The sequence below is a fragment of the Folsomia candida genome, unplaced genomic scaffold (genome assembly GCF_002217175.1).
Source record: "Folsomia candida strain VU population unplaced genomic scaffold, ASM221717v1 Fcan01_Sc065, whole genome shotgun sequence".
In the NCBI taxonomy this organism is placed as follows: domain Eukaryota; kingdom Metazoa; phylum Arthropoda; class Collembola; order Entomobryomorpha; family Isotomidae; genus Folsomia; species Folsomia candida.
In genome coordinates, this window is record NW_019091257.1 from 22,822 (window position 1) to 39,287 (window position 16,466).

At 34.3% G+C, this 16,466-nt stretch overlaps 2 protein-coding genes across 2 annotated transcripts; one reads left to right on the plus strand and one right to left on the minus strand.

Moving 5' to 3' along the window:
• Positions 1-258: 258 nt before the first annotated feature.
• On the minus strand, positions 259-1,956 carry LOC110862695. The gene is made up of 5 exons (XM_035845782.1): positions 1,731-1,956; positions 1,427-1,662; positions 1,179-1,309; positions 698-1,038; positions 259-514 (listed from the first exon to the last, which is right to left on the minus strand). Exons 1-4 carry the CDS (start codon positions 1,834-1,836, stop codon positions 993-995), a joined length of 519 nt encoding a protein of 172 aa, XP_035701675.1. The 5' UTR covers positions 1,837-1,956; the 3' UTR covers positions 259-514; positions 698-992.
• A 1,307-nt stretch (positions 1,957-3,263) lies between these two features.
• On the plus strand, positions 3,264-6,187 carry LOC118433633. Its single transcript, XM_035845784.1, has 2 exons — positions 3,264-4,052; positions 4,406-6,187. Exons 1-2 carry the CDS (start codon positions 3,744-3,746, stop codon positions 5,576-5,578), a joined length of 1,482 nt encoding a protein of 493 aa, XP_035701677.1. The 5' UTR covers positions 3,264-3,743; the 3' UTR covers positions 5,579-6,187.
• The last annotated feature ends 10,279 nt before the right edge of the window (positions 6,188-16,466 follow it).

Genomic DNA, 16,466 nt, shown 5'->3' on the forward strand with positions numbered 1-16,466 from the left:
GAGTTTATTCATTGTATTGTATATATGTATGCAATGACATAGAGTAGATTGCTTTTCTTTAGAAATTACAAAATATGCATTCACTCCATTGTTGACATAAATTTTATCTCATCCTGAATCCAAAATACACAGGTAAATATTAATTGTTTCGGTTGGTGGAAATTTATGGAATTTGTGCTGAAAATAATACAATGTTATTCCAGCACGTAATAATTTGTCATTAATTAATCAAGGTTTCCGAATAAATTTATAGCAAAGTAAGCTTAAAAATTGTGTTAATCTTTATTTTAGTTTCAAGAATTTTGAATGGCCTTGAACAAAGAAATTTTAGGCGTTTTAGTACCGTTTCTGATATTTAAAAATAGATTAGCCAATACTTCATAGGGTTACTTTATATGATACAGTTTTGAAATTGTGGGCTTCCAATCATAAACACGTGCATCGTTGTAACACCAATTCCACCATCGGCTGCCAAATCGAGCAAACATTGGGAACACTTGTCGCCAACAATCATCTGCAGAAAAAAAATTGAAAATGATTAGCATTTAAAATACCTATTTTGCTTAATATGATATAATTATATTAAAATAAATATCAACCATATTTCAATATTAATTAAACTCAAGTTTCACTAACATTGCATACATTAACGTAATTTTGTGACGAAAATTTAGCTTAATATTAATTAGTCTTTTACCTTGACAACCGCTTGTGGCGGATATTCGACCCTGTTCGACACGGATTTTCCAACATGCTGGAATTCGAAACCGATCAGTTTATTTTTCAAATTGTACAGAAGAAAAGCTGGGCGAAGGTAGTTGCAATTGGTTTCTTGAAATTTTTCCTGCTCAAACCAATTGTGCACTCCCATCCCGACGAAACATTTGTTGTCACTCCATCCCTCGGTGAGCGCTTGGGTGCGGTCATTTGGGACAACGATAAGATTTGAGGGATCTGGTCCGTTCTGGAAGTAAAGTTGGGTTCCGGTACCGTCAGATGTGAACTGGGTGGAGGTACGGCCTTGGGAACAGATTGTGCCTGAAAAATATATTTTTTTAAATATTTGTTTTGTCAATTTTGCAATCGAGAATTTGTTCAAATGAAAATTTGCGAAACATTATTTTGTAAAATTAGCAATAGTTGAAATTTTAAGATAATCGATAGATCATACGACTTACTTGGATCTATGTACAAAGTACGCCGTCAACGTGTAAACGTCATCCCCAGCGATGGTGTTTCGATAAAACATGGCAATTTTGTCAAATTTATACGTATTGTTGGGATTCGCTTTAGCTTCGGAAACTTTGATCTGAAAAAGTGAAAAAAATATTGTAAAATTATTTTCGAAAAATTATACAATTACTAAAATGCTGTAAACCAAAAGTTTGAAAACATCTTTGGATTAGTGTAAAAGATGTTTTCTCACGTTCATCTGGATTCCAGCAATAATTCCGTTTTTATCGAACAATGGTGATGTAGTTGTATCCAGTTTGGTTGGATCGGCAGCGTTAATGTATCGAAATCCGGCAAATTTTCCATCATTTTCGCAAGTTGTACTGGCAGAAATCCAATTTTGTTTTTCTGCATCGGTCTTACTCCTTGGCAGTGGGTTGTATCCTTTGCCTTGGTAGATTGGGACGAATCCATCTATTGCAAAAGTTGCTGAAATGTGGGAAGAAAATTTTAAAATTTCTAAAAAATCAACAATTCCAAAATACTTATGAAATTACTCTTTAAATCATTCCAGAACGGAGTTGGTCCAAAAAGTGCACCAAAAACGGGTGTGGACAGTGCAATGGAAAATATTGCAAAAACTGTTACTCCAACTTTGGCCATGGTTTTGGATAAAATTTTGCACAAGTTGAAGGAGAGATTTTGCACAAATTTAATAAATGGCGACTTATGCAATGTGTTAAGTACTTATGGGATTTTATTATTATTCAAATTTTGTGGTTTTGCCCATCTGCATTTGGTTCGTGATCAATAGAAATCATGCAATAAGACCGTGTCCTATTACGCATTCAAATCTTTTTGAAAAGTTTAAACTGGAAGATCTATATGTAAGTGATATTATTATTATATTAATATATGTAATCTTCCATGCAAACTCAAAAACTCAATAAATACAATTGGTATGATCCTATGGCATTTACGTTTAAATGTGGTTGAACAGAAGCTCTTTTGTTGAAGATATTTACTTATTTATATTTATAAGTATTTATATTCTCAACAAAGACACTTCTGTACATTATATGTGCTGTTGTGCGGCGAATTTATTTATTTATTCCCAATTTTTATTAACTTTTTGTATTATTTAATTTTTAGTAACTACTATATATGTATAATTGTATCATATAATTTATATGGGAAGTAGATGGAAAAATTTACTCATCAAATGTAGTATTGTTTACACGTGTGTCAGCCTGAAAATGAGAATTCCAATGCAACAAGTAAAACTTTTTATCCATATGTCATTATTACACATTATTACAGTATTACATACACTATCACCAAATATGTATTATTTCACACCAACCATGGGTTACTGTCGCAATGCAATAACTCAGCATTGAGTCAATACTTCAAAATTTACTTTTTACCAGATATTCAACATATATTTAGGTACATCTTTGCAAATTTTCAATTGAATAAGTCCAATATTGAATATGCTGTGAAAATTGTATTATTACAAAATGAAAAATGCACGACGAATAATTATTTGCACACCTGCATTTCATGTCTTTTTCTCTTCTTTGCTTTTATAACGGCTTGAACTCTTCCTGGCGTGGACTTTACCAAGTCTTTGGCTACAGGGATGATTCAGATGATTTAGAGATGATTCCTCCATGTGACTTGGGTCCCGAACTCATCGTAAGCTAAATACCCGACCTAGTCGAAATTTCGAAACGAACAGTCCAAGGACTTTTTTCGATAAATTGAGATATACCTATTAGCAGATTCTACCGTCGACTAATTTCATTACTATGACCTTATTTCCAGACATTTAGCCCAAAACAATCGAGCTCTGCACAAAATAGGTCGTTTTTTAGAACTTAGTTTATGAGCGCACATTTAGTTTAGAGTACGTTTTTGGCTATTTGATTTGGGTGCAAATCACTTGTCACAAATCGTGGTTTTATATAACATTTGCATTTTGCTAGTGATGGGATCAAGGACCACAATTAAGTGTATTCATATCAAAATACATTAGTGTCCTTAACAAAATCATTTGCAGAAGTGATTTTCCTGGTTATGTAATTCTGCAAACATTTGAGAGTTAATTTGGCAAGTAATTGTAATTTGTATTGAAGAAACAAGCTATTTAAATATAAAAGTACATACGTATTTACGTGAACATGAGAACTCGTTTCCTCCACGGCATATTTATCTCATGCAGAATAAGCCAGCTAAATTTTAAGCCATTGTTCAATGCTTACCTATTATCATACTTGATTTCCTAGTACATATGACGTATTTGTCGTATATGTACTGGGAAATGGAAAAGTAGTAATCATTCTGTCGGGCAAGGTATATAATTACTACTTGAATCTGAGACACGGTAATCGGGATCAGAGAGGTCATCAACATTTAGTACGGCTATGCAAATACATATTTATATTCGCAAACTGTATCTAAATCGCTGATTGTGTAGTTTTGCACATCCAAGCAGTAAAAGGCAGTTCTGAGTTTAATATTATTATTAATAACAAGTATTCGTACTTAATTTAGTTGAATTATAAATTATGAAACAACGAATAAAATATTACGTAATAAGCTGCGTGATTTTTTGGATTTTCTCTGTCCAAGGGGAACCTTCGGGAAATAATAAAAATATTTCTGCATCCGAAGAAGTTTTGACAACTATTAAACCGGAAGATGTTGTATCTGATGTTTCCCCCAATCTGGATAGAATTTCGATTGTATCACGTATAAATCCGGATAGTGTCACGCTGCGACTTTTTCGATCTATAAAGGCAGAAAAAGTGGAAAATTTAAAGAGTAACGACACTGATGGATTGGACAATCTTTTTTATCGCTCCTTATCCCGTGAGGTGAGTACATTAATAATTAATTAATACATTAGCAAAATTTTTGGTGTCGTCCATAAATTATTTTAACTTAACATAATCATAAAAAAGTAATAAATTTTCTGTTCACATCATATCTAATTCCTTGTACTACATAATGTGGTATTTCACAATAATGTGTGATCCAGAAATTATAAGCACATTATTCATACAATTACTACTCTCATCGTCCAACATCGCCTAAAATTTTGGTTCCCGCAATTACATTCTGTATCCAAAGTACATGAGAATGAGATTGTGGGAACCAAAATTTTAGGCGATGTTGGGCGATGAGAGTATGTATTTTAATTTTTGAAACTTTTAATTTTCTTCAACAGATTTCCAACACCACAATGTTTCTCCAAGGCACAGATTTTAGCGCTTCCTCATCCAACCTATTCCTGAACGGTTCTTCTACGTCATTGCTCCATACGGCCTATTCCGCCTACAAAAACCATAACAACCTCGTCTTTCGCCCAGACGACATTTGGCTCGCCATCTTAACCCAGTTCTCCCACTATGTCAACAAAAACTCGGAAGAGTTGAGACATTTATTTGTTTCATTTTCCGAAGGGAAGAAAGAGCTCTGGGTCAATTATACCTCAATTACCGTCGACATCGTCCCTTTCGATGATATGATCGACCAAATGGTCGCGCTTGTCGAAGAAAACGTAAATGCCAACTTGTCGTCATGGATACTACCAAATTTTTCTACCACGACAAAAAACGACATTGTCACCTCGGGAAGCATTTTCTTGGCTACGGTGCAGAAATATTTCGCCTACAATTTATGGCTCAGCACATGTGGGATTCCGAATCTTACTTTGTTAGGAAGGCGAGAAGATTGGGTCGAAATTAGAATGCGGATCGATAAATTAAGAAAGTTTGAAATTTCCGGGGAAACCCTGATGAACAAGTGGGCATCTCAACTTTCCCTAGTTTTGGATGAATTTGTCAAAGTGAAAACGACGGGTGAGGTGGATCACGAATTTTGGGAGGGTATCGTCCAACATGGCCGATATTGGGCAGTATGTACCGCAAGGGACTTTGTGGATGGATGGATAACTGCTTTTACCCCATTTAACAAGGATGGGGAATGGATTGGGATGCACCTCAGCTATAGGTACAAAGATTATTGTGAAGCCAAAACTTCGGTAAATTGGTCAGCGAATGCTGGTGAGGATGGGAAATGTCCCAAAAGGGATAAAAAGTGTCGTCTTCACAAAATTAACCAGGAATACAACAAAAAGTTGGACAGTCCTTGGAATACGATTCATATCGAGGATTTCCTAGCTGTGGAAAATCGTGTCAAGTTTCCTCTTAAAATCAAGGATGATTACGCGGTAGACTTGAAAGATGGGGTGTATGAAGGAACTGTTCATGCAGGATACATGGGACATGCCGTGGATAAGGATGAAGTCACTTTGAAGCCGATAATGGGTTGGGTTGTAGCGTTACATGGAAAACGGCCGGGATATTTGAATTTGATGAAGAAGAACAAGGTCATATAAAATTTGTTGTAAAGTATAATGTACTGGCTGAAATTGATATACTTTTTATAATTTTTTGTACAATTGTTGCGAAATGTATTTGGTTGTTGGTTTATGAAGAATTGTTGATTATCTGGAATAACCACGTATTTTTGGACTAATTTGTCTTCAGCATTGTAACCATTTATTAAAATGACAAACCGGGAAACATGACACTTTTGCTTCGCAAAGTATTATCCGTTTTGGAAGTCAGAGGGACCGGTTCAAATTTAAATTCAGCCCGCTCCCAATGTTAATCAAATGGGCACGTGCTTTTCGCGCGAAAAAATTCTATCCCTCTGACTTCCCTGGCCTGCAATACAGACCACAACTCGCGCTTATTTATTACAAAGATAATGTCTATTAATGCTTGTCGTATTAAATTTAAAACTAAATTCATGCATATATTTAATAGTGTGTCGTCCATTCAAAATAAAATAAATAAAGATGGACTACATTCGGTTCGCTAATTCATTTGATTTTATGAACTAAAAAATGAATTGTAGCTTCTGACTTTGATTTGCAGACTTTACGACATTTCAGACATTTGAAGCACTGCAATTAAAGAAATAAATCCGGTATTCATCAATATACTCTAAAAAGACTAATGTAATATCACTTTTATTTCCATGAATCTTACTAAGTGTGCATGTTTGTTTCTTGAGACGATGATAATTTAGTAGTGTTACGCTAAGGAATCTCTTAGATGGACACTCCTCGCAGAAAATTACTCGTTTCAAATTGTGTCTGTAATTCTCATGTGATACGCCAGTGCTCGCTTGCGGGCGAGAGATTCGTAACAAAAATATTGAGTAAAATTGGAATGGATACAACAAGTTGGGTAACAATTAGCCAATGTTGTATAAATTTTACTCAAGGTTTCATACATTTTATTCATAATTGGGTAGATTTGAATTGTGTCGATTCCAATTTTACTCAACCCTGAGTACATAAAATTTGTACAATTTTTTTAGGGTTCATACATAAATACAAATTGTATGATACCACGCAACATAGTAATGTTGCATTACTTTAACTCAGCTTGCATTATGTAATCACCGACTCCGACGTCTACTGACGTATTGGTATCCCGCGCACAATGATACTGATATCTTCCAGCCGAGTGCAAAATTGATCATTTTTCAATGTATGCGTAAATAAATTTATCGCTGTCCTTTATTTGGCAAGGGCTCTTTAATCAATCGATATGGTAGGAGGAAAGTTCAAACCTTTTACAATAGTTGGCTAGCAAGTCTAATAAAAAAAACATAATTATACTTCGTTAAACGTGAAAATATTGAGGAGATTTATCTTATCCTTAGCTAGCACCGAGCCTATTCCGTGTTCGTCGGCATGACATCGTGCTCTGTGACGAGTTGTCTTTATGTAGGAATAAATAACGTAGGTTATTTAGATAGATAAGTAAGATAAGTTCATTAGTAATGTGCGAAAAGGAAGATGTACATAGGTTAGAGATCTGCTAGATAAATAAGTTAGTAATTGTGAATTTGGTTTTATTATTTTAATATCACGCTACAAATTGAAAAATGATGATAAGAAAAAATATGCTCATGCACGTACTATACTTCTCGGGTGAGCTCTTCAGTCATCGTCGTCATAACTGCATTTTGCAACACCCCCCACGGTCACAACTTGAACGTAATTTGCACAACTGCATTTTCCCGTCTGAGTTGCACCATTTCTTAAAGTTGTACACGTTGCACCGCCCCACATGTATGGTCCCTGGAACTTGTACTGTTAAAATAAAATAGACGTTAAATAATATAGAATTGTTAATGGGGGCGTTGTAATTTGCTGTACAGGTTTATGTGATGCAATGCATTTCACAAAATTGATTTAAGAAATAAAAATAAATTTTAGAATTTAAATATTTTGTAGAAATTTGTAGGGCTCTACCTGCAAGCCACCCCAATCTGACGAACACACTGATTTTTCTCCGTGTCGTAAACATCAGCCAAATTTGGGCAGCTGCAGGACGACACTGACTGCGTGAGATTGTCGTTGGGATCGAATTTTCGTAAAATTCGACACTGTAGACCAGCCCTTTTGTCACAGCGGGCAGAATTGTTACTGTAGTTACATGGTTCACCATATTTAATTATGGCACACTTCTGATCAGCATTTTCCAAATAGCCGGATTTGCATTGGCAGAGGAATTTATATCCGGTTGTCTGAAATTTATATAAATTGAGACAAATATTTTATAAATACAAAGTTCGGGCCCTGCACTGATTGCGTATTAATTACTTTGCAAAAAAAAACTGGATTTGGTGGCTTTTTGACTTCACAAGTTTGAGGGATACCCTTATTGGCAAAGTCGCAGATGGACTATGTAACATTCACATTCCAAGATTGCAAAAATATCGAATTGGAAGGGAGAAGAACTCTCAAATTCAGAATCGAGATTGAGACCGAGAGAGCCCGAGAGAGACCGAGATTGTCACCACTACGACAAACCAACTCGGATATTTATCTCGCTCTTGTAATGTGCTGTAAGTTTGTTATTACTGAGTGGGCAAATGACCACTCCAAATGACTACAACGATCACAACTCACTCTCAAAGAACATGCCTGTGAGGCTAGGCTACTATCCCATAGTATATTGGGTATAGTGCACACAGGTCACAACTATGTACATACATTAGTGTGAATAATTGTTTTCAATGGAATATTTGCAAAATGATGGTTTCACCTGTTCAACACAATGAGCATTTTCAACACAGGAGTTCTCATCGGATAGACTGCATGGGGTATTTGTAAGGCCACGACAGCTTCCAAGTCGACCATTTGATGTCTTGGATGGGTCATATATTTGGTACGCCTCGTTCGGACAGAGACATCGCATTTCCGTGGATTCTCCAAGACTTGAAAATTAATTGAAAAAAATTATGGAAACTTACTACACATGTAATGTGTCACAATTTGGCTTGTTCTAAATAGCAATAGGTTTGCGTTTCTTTAAAATATTTTCGACCTATTTACGTACTTGGAGCAAACTAAGTAATCGCTACAAGGCTGCAGCATGGAGCATTTCTCGTTGTGCGTTTTTCCGCAAATTTTATCGCTTGTGACCTGCCATGAAGGATTCTCACAGAGACATTCACCCTCATGAGAACAATGGGCCCCTTCGACGCAGTATGTGTTGTCTGGATGGGGTGCATAGTAAGAGTTGGGTGTGTAGTTACTTTGCAAGAGGTCCCAACCTGAAAAAATAATAATTATTTATTGCATACATCTACATATTTGCTGTCCACTTTGTGATGATTTGCTAACAATAGATATTTGTGTGGCAAACAGTGATGTAGAGTAAATTTTAAGATTCGACTAATTTACATAATGTCGTTGCCAGAGTGGTAGGGTTGTGGTATTTACCTTGCCGACACACTGGTCCTCTCCAACTTCAAAGGTTGACCCTCTCCCTTGATAATTACGGACGGAGAACGTCCCCTCATTTCTGACTGTTTTTTCCGGATCGCAAATGCATGAACCACGCCCTCCACAGATTAACCGTTTGGATCGATCGCATTCTAGAGATGAAGAACAAATCTCCCCAATATGTGCGAAACGACAGGAGGCGGCGACATAGTCCAAGGTCATTCCGGCAGGACAAACGCAAATTCCGGTGGAAACGTCGCACGTCGACTTATTCGCACACTCCAGTGGGGGAATTGGATTGAGAGCACTTGAAAAAATAAATAAAAATACTTTATAAATTTGGTAAATTTATCTGAACAGTATAATGGGTTAATCGTAGGTCGACATAAAAAATTTAAGGAACAAACAAGGTCCCAAGATCGGAAATCTTAGTGAGGCTTTTGTGTGATAACACTTAATAAAAAAGAAAGACCCCCAAAGACGGATTGTAGATCGTTTTAGAATTGTGCAACAATGATCTGTGCAAAATTTTATCAAAATCGATTGAAAATTTGACTGAGAAATCCCAAACTGTCACTTGGTTGAGGTCGGATAAATACATGCTTAGTAATTCTGTATGTCCAGTTATTTGCCTCGCTAAGAAAAACAGTTTTGTTGCTCCGTGGTGAAACAAGTTATAGTGGGAAATTTGAAAAATATTACACATCTAACCTGCTACTCTCTACCGGATCCTGATTGGGGAGAAGAGGCCAGGTTACATTGGCCAACAAGTTGACACAATTTCTTCCGGGCTTCACCTTGATTCCTCAAAAACATTAATCATATCTTGCGGTATGGCACATTGACAATAACCGTTTCTACAGGTTAGCAATTGCGTTGGGTTACAAATCCTGGTTGGACTACAAAGTACCCCATTACCAAGAACTAGTATTTGTTCAGAACCTAATGCAGCAATAACTAAACTGAGAAAAAATCCGAGAACTGTCCTGTCCAACATTATATTGTTTGTACTAATTAAATACTAGAAGAATTATAATTATTTCTTACTTCGCTCACATATTCTGTATGTATTTACTTGTACACTGACCCAAGGAAAGAGATGAAATGAGGTAACGATACGATTTTTGGGATGGGTGATAAAATTTTTGCCAAACTGGGTCATACACTGTTATGTATGAGAGGGTGAAAAGGTTAAGACATGGATTTGAGGGACAAGATGAGTAATGAGGTCAGGTACATATTTATGTATACATTTGGTCAGTACAGATAATTGACATTAGCTCTATAAACTTAACACAATTATGTTAATGATGATACGTGGCGTACATTTGTATCTTTATTTGGAAATAAGTAAGAACATTATGTAGATATTTGTGTTGGTGTTCCGGGCTGGAAACACATTGGGTTATACGTAAATACAATAGTGAATAAAGGCAAGATCAGTATTATATGCAGTTATAGGTATGTACATATTTATTATTGCTACATTTCCATGTAAATAAGTATATACATAGGTTGATACATTCTTGGGTTGCTAGACAATTTCATATATTTTCCGCTATGTTAACATCACAATGAAAATGGTTGATGCATTACATCTTGTATTACATATCGTTAAAAGAGCTAAGTGCCGTCGATGCTTAATTCAGAAAAGAGTTATGTAAGTTCTATGTTATTCTTATGCACTTAGCTCTTTTCTGAATTACTTAGTACGACGATATATAAATATCTAAACAAATACATTATAGATTTATCAGAATATTATTGTATATTTTTAATGTGAATAATCCAGCCTGATGAATCTTGCTGGAACGGAGAGCAACGAATTCATCGTGTATCAAACGACCGCCGCAAAAAAGTTGTCCTTGTAGACTTTGCAAAATAAAAGAAAATCACATTTCCCAGCCCACAGTGAATTTTTACGGGTTGCAACGCCTTCATAATTTTGGTGTAATATTTCCTCTCCGTCCTCATCCTGACCACGATACCGAACCAATCTCGGATTAAATCACGAGCCATGGCGTGCTGCGGAGAAACAAAGTGGAAAATCAAATATGACACAACAATTAGCACAATTGCCACACCGACGTGAAAATAGAAGAAAACGATTGGTAAAAACGGGTAAAATTTGATTGTTGCAAAATTAAAGTAGACACACTCTCGAAAAAATTGTGCACAACTAGTTGATTAAAAAAAAGTTGATAAAATTTTCAACAACGTTGGACAAAATTTTAACTCCACAGAGTTGAAATTTACACAACAATGTTGTGTAATGTTTGCTTTAGTCAACCTTGTACAAAATTTGATTTTTTTGTTGACTAAAGCTAATTTTCATCAATGTTGCGCGATTAATGCCCAAAAGTTGATTAATTTTTACTCAACACATGTACAAAATTGGCTTTTTTGCATAAAGTGTAAAATTCAGCCAACTTTCGGTTTACTTTTTACACAATTGTTGTGTAAAGTTTACTCTCGCGACGTCTCGTCTCAACAGCAGCGTGGACGGCGCCACTTATATACTGACAGTTGAGGTGAAATGATCGTCAGGAAATTAAATCTTTTTTGTTTATAATTTTTCACCAGAATGGCCGAAAATTTAGAAAAAGCTTTAATAAATACGGGCTTAATCCAGTATAAGGACAAGTTCCAAGGTAAAGTAGCTTGTTCATTTAAATTCATAACTTTGGTTGATTAATTTTATTTACTTAACTAGTTAAATATTAATATTTTAAATATTTTTTTGCAATTATTCTTTATAGAGAACGATGTCGACGACACAATTTTCTTCAAGTTGCTGGATAGTGCCGCTGGGTCAGTGGAGGAACGTTTGTTGGCAGAAATAATTCCGTCTGTTGGTCACCGATTTAAATTAATTTCAGCTGGTAGAGAGGTAAGTAGGTCAGGGTTAGAATTAGGTCAGGTTGGCTCATTGAAATTTACCTGCAGTATTTGCGGAAGTACCTTTAATTCGTTTGAAGTATATTGGAATCACATTCGAGAATTTCACGAAATAACGAAAGGAAAAGTTCGATTAAATTGTCCTTTATGTACAATGATTTTCACAGACTCGGAAAATCTCCAAAAACATATCCACAGAAAAGTTTGTCCAGTACTTCAAAAAATTTCAGTTAAGTTTCCCCAGATCCCCCATAACCAAAACAATGAGGGGAGAGGTAATATTTACCAAGAATTATTTTCAGCTGAGGTCATTCGTGAAATCAATGAAGATTACAAACTGGCTTTTATAAAATCGTTACAAATGTCAGGTGGAATTTCATTATCAAAATCAAATGAAATTTTAATGGCTGCCAATTCATTAGTAAATAGTATAATTGCAGTTGCTACAAACTTTTCTGCCAATAATGGAAGTAAGGATGAACTTTTAACTCACCTTAATAGTTTGAAAAACCCATTTCCAAAAAATAGTTCATCCCAATATAAACTGGAAAAACTTTTAAGAGAGAGATCTTTATTAGTCGAAGCAAAGGAAATAAAATTAGGGTCTCACTTTAAATTTGATAAAATTAAAGGAATGATGCAAGAAAAAATTGACAACGCTTACCATTTTCAATTATCTGAAACTCTACCAATAATTCTCTCAAAATATTATAAAGTGATAGATAGTATACAAGTAAATTCTAGTTCAGAATATTTTGAGAACTTTAAGTCAGGTGCACATTATAATAGTTTCAAAAACAATCCTCTTTGCTTGCAGATTTATTACGATGATGTTGAAATTTGTAACCCATTGGGGTCAAAAGCTAAAATTCACAAACTCGCGATGTTTTATTTTATTATAGCCAATTTTCCGAGCCATTCCAATCGCAAACTCGAAAATATTTTTCCACTCATAGTAGTTAAATCCAAATTTGTAAAAGAATACGGGATGAATTTAATTTTACAACCATTAGTTTGTGAATTAAACTCCTTACATGAAAATTCTCAAAAATTAACCTTTTTAGAAAACACTCCATTTAGTCATATTCAAGTTCTCCAGTTTTGTGGCGATAATCTAGGGATGCATACAATTTTTGGTTTTGCTGAAAGTTTTAATGCGAATTTTAGATGCCGTTTTTGTAAACTAGATAGGGAACAAACATTCACAGCTATTGAGGAGTCGGTAAATAAAAGGCGACAATTAGAAGATTATGAAAGGGATTTAGAACTGGGAAACGTTAGCTTGACGGGAATTAGAGAAAGGTCAATTTTAAATGATGTTGGAGGATTTCATGTTACAAGTAATTTTGCCCCTGATATTATGCATGACATTTTGGAAGGAATTTGTGTCATTGAATTGAAGTTGTTTCTGAAACACGTTTCTCAAAATCGTATTTTATCAGTTAGTCAGATTAACCACCGGCTATCGTCTTCTTTCAACAAAGGTGGTCATGCAATATCAAAGTTTCCAGAAATAGATATTGCTTTTATTAATGGGGAGAAAAAATCTTGTTTTTCTGCATCAGAGACGAGCCATTTTTTCCTAATTTTTCCTGCAATATTTGGAGATAAGTTTAGCTCGCTGGACAAACATTGGGATCTAATTTTAAAACTTCGTCGAATTTTACGAATTTTAATGGCACCTCAAATTAGTAGGTCAGGTGTACATTTGTTAAGTTATTTAATAGCGGAGCATCATCAGGCCTTCATTAGTTTGACAAATAATAATTTAACGCCAAAGTTTCATCATTTATTACATTATGCTCACGCCATAGAGCAGTTAGGTCCGTTGAAACAATACTGGTGTATGCGGTTTGAGGGAAAACATCGTCTTGCTAAAACAATTGGAAAAAATTGTTATAATTTTAGCAACATTGCAAAAACGGTTTCAAGGAGAATGTCACTCAATTTGGCATTTTCAATTGGATGTGAAATAGAGGGCGATGTAACTTACAAATCTGGCTCACCAATTGCATTTAAGGATATGAAAATATCTTTTGATTTTTCCGAACTTTCTAAAAATGAACTGGACGAAGTGTTTTGTGTTGACTCGGTGACCGCCAAAGGTACTAAAATCAAACCCAATAATTATTTCATTTTAAAGGTTCCATCACTTAGTTCACAATTTTGTCAAATTATCATGTGTCTAGTTCACAATAGCAAAGTTCATTTAGTTGTCAGGCCGGTAAAATGTGAGGAACATTTTAGTTATTCGTACGTGTTTAAAATAATTGACTTTGATAATGCGTTATTAGTGGACTTGGACGCCATAGATTTGGAGTATCCATTAGTAATTGTGAATAATATCGAGGACCCGCAAGGTCATGGGCTCATTTGTTGTCCCCTTGAGTTAATATAAACAAAGTTTTGATTCTATGTACATATGTAGGCTAAAATAGTGTTTAATCTTAAAATAAGTAGATTTTTTACGCATGTATTAGTTAGATAAGCAGACTTTTGAAACTGACCTGCGAGCACTAGGAGATATGCCGGACGTTATTTTGGTAAAAACTATTACTAATTTTGTTAAACTCTTGCGAATTATGCAATTCTGTCAAATCGTCTTTAATCTACATATGTTTTTTTACAGGGCAATTCCAGCGATATTGATTCCGGAAGTCGACACCGCCTACCTAACGAGAGTGGTCCGGAAGTTGAAATTTCGTTTGTATCTTTCGATCCACTATTCGTTAGTAGATAGGATTGTAATACAATTTTAATTGTGATAATAGGTATTAAATTATAAGTTTCTGTAAATTAGGATATTAAGCAAATCATCTTAAGTTCTGACAAGGAAAAGGGGACAAAGAAGGGAGAGAAAATCTTGCAAGAATGTTCGGAATCCAACGCCATCACATTTCAAGTAAAAAGTCTGATTAAACGCCGAATCGTTAATTATCTTGTGAAGCAATATACTTACTTGTAAGCTAAATTTGTAAAATAATTAATGAATTAATAATTTACATTGCGATCAGTTTTTTGAACACTTCTTACAGTCCGCCCAAAAACGTGAAGCAAAACTTGGCAGAATGTGTAGCAGGACAACTTTTTCAAAACTTAAGGCTCGAGCAGCAGAGAGACATCGTGGTACTTAAATATGAAAATTAACGAATTTCCGGGGAGCAGGTTCAACAAAGTTTAGTTTCATTGGTTACATAAATAAGTATAAATATTGATAATTATAAATATTTTCTAAAATATTTAAAACCAGGTTAGATTAAATTGGCCTCCTCATATTTATCAAATCCATAATCCAATTACAGTATTACATATTTAATCATTTTGTTTGTCTTTTATGCCAATTATTGAAACTGGACTTTAGCATAAAGTCACTGCATACTTGAGATAATAAATCTTCATATAAAAACTGTCGTCCTTGAACAAACCTACAAAAATTAAAGTTTATACTTAATCAGGAATGAATCCTGCATTTCATTGTCCTATAAGTACGTATCAATTTCTTTATAGAGTTTTGCCGTTTTAAAATCAATTAATCGATTACATTCCTATTCAGGGTAAAATATAGCCAGATAAAATTTTAAGTTGTTTTGTTTTCGTACAAACGTGTGCACTGAGACCTCACAGGCTAGGAGGATAAGTGCAGTTGGTCCTATTCTCAAACAAACAATATTGTATATTCTTTTATACTCACTCTATAGAAAAGTATAAAGACTTAAGCTTTTGTTACATATCCCTTGCAAGGAAGTTATTTACGTAAGTATATGTAAAGAAATTTGTTCAAATAATCCAGTTTATGTAAACCTATAATTAGAAAATTTTTTGAGAAATAATTGCAAGGTAAATTATATTTCTATCTAATATGCATTCAGAATGTTGTCAAACCATAACGTTGTATCTAAATTGAACCGAGAAGCTTGTCCATTATCCAGGAATGCGTGTATCAAGCTTTAAAAAATTTCACAAATTTTGCAAATAACCACGTTTTACATAGGATGACAAAATACTATAATTTGAAATTCAGCAAACACAACAAACAAAGAAGTTTAAGCATTATTTACTGAAAATATTATTGAACTGCAGGAGATAAAATTACTTAATTGGTACTTATGCCTAAAATCTTTTATGATTTGACAATTTTTGATATTTTTAAAATAGTTTTTCAGTAAATAATGTTTATAAACTAATTTGAAAACTGAAAACCTAAAAATTAACTTGCTTGAAAACTATGTAGTAAATAACAAAAATTGCCAAATCATGAAATAGTTTATGAATATGGACCAATTAAGTAATTTGATCTACTCTGTATTGCAGTTAAATAATGTTTTCCATTAAATTGTGCTTAAACAAAGGACTGAATTTAACAAAAAAATAAGCTAACTGGAATATTTAGGATAACCCTCTGAACTGTTGCGTGACTATTAGCTTGTACAAAATATTTTCCCTGTATGCCCTTCTTAAATGCAAACTTTTTTGTATTTTGTCCAAGTTTGAATTTCAAATTATAATATTTTGCCGTAATATGTACAACATGGTTATTGGCAAAATTTTTCAAAGTTTATAATGCTTGATACACGTA

What these genes read in the sequence shown, in the direction of transcription:
- LOC110862695 (XM_035845782.1), bottom strand. Translation starts at nt 1,836, where the DNA reads ATGGCCAAAGTTGGAGTAACAGTTTTTGCAATATTTTCCATTGCACTG. An exon ending in TTGCTGGAATCCAGATGAAC is followed by an intron (nt 1,310 to 1,426) that starts GTGAGAAAACAT and finishes TCACTTTTTCAG; the next exon opens with ATCAAAGTTTCCGAAGCTAA. An exon ending in TACTTTGTACATAGATCCAA is followed by an intron (nt 1,039 to 1,178) that starts GTAAGTCGTATG and finishes TATATTTTTCAG; the next exon opens with GCACAATCTGTTCCCAAGGC.
- LOC118433633 (XM_035845784.1), top strand. Translation starts at nt 3,744, where the DNA reads ATGAAACAACGAATAAAATATTACGTAATAAGCTGCGTGATTTTTTGG. An exon ending in ATCGCTCCTTATCCCGTGAG is followed by an intron (nt 4,053 to 4,405) that starts GTGAGTACATTA and finishes TTTCTTCAACAG; the next exon opens with ATTTCCAACACCACAATGTT.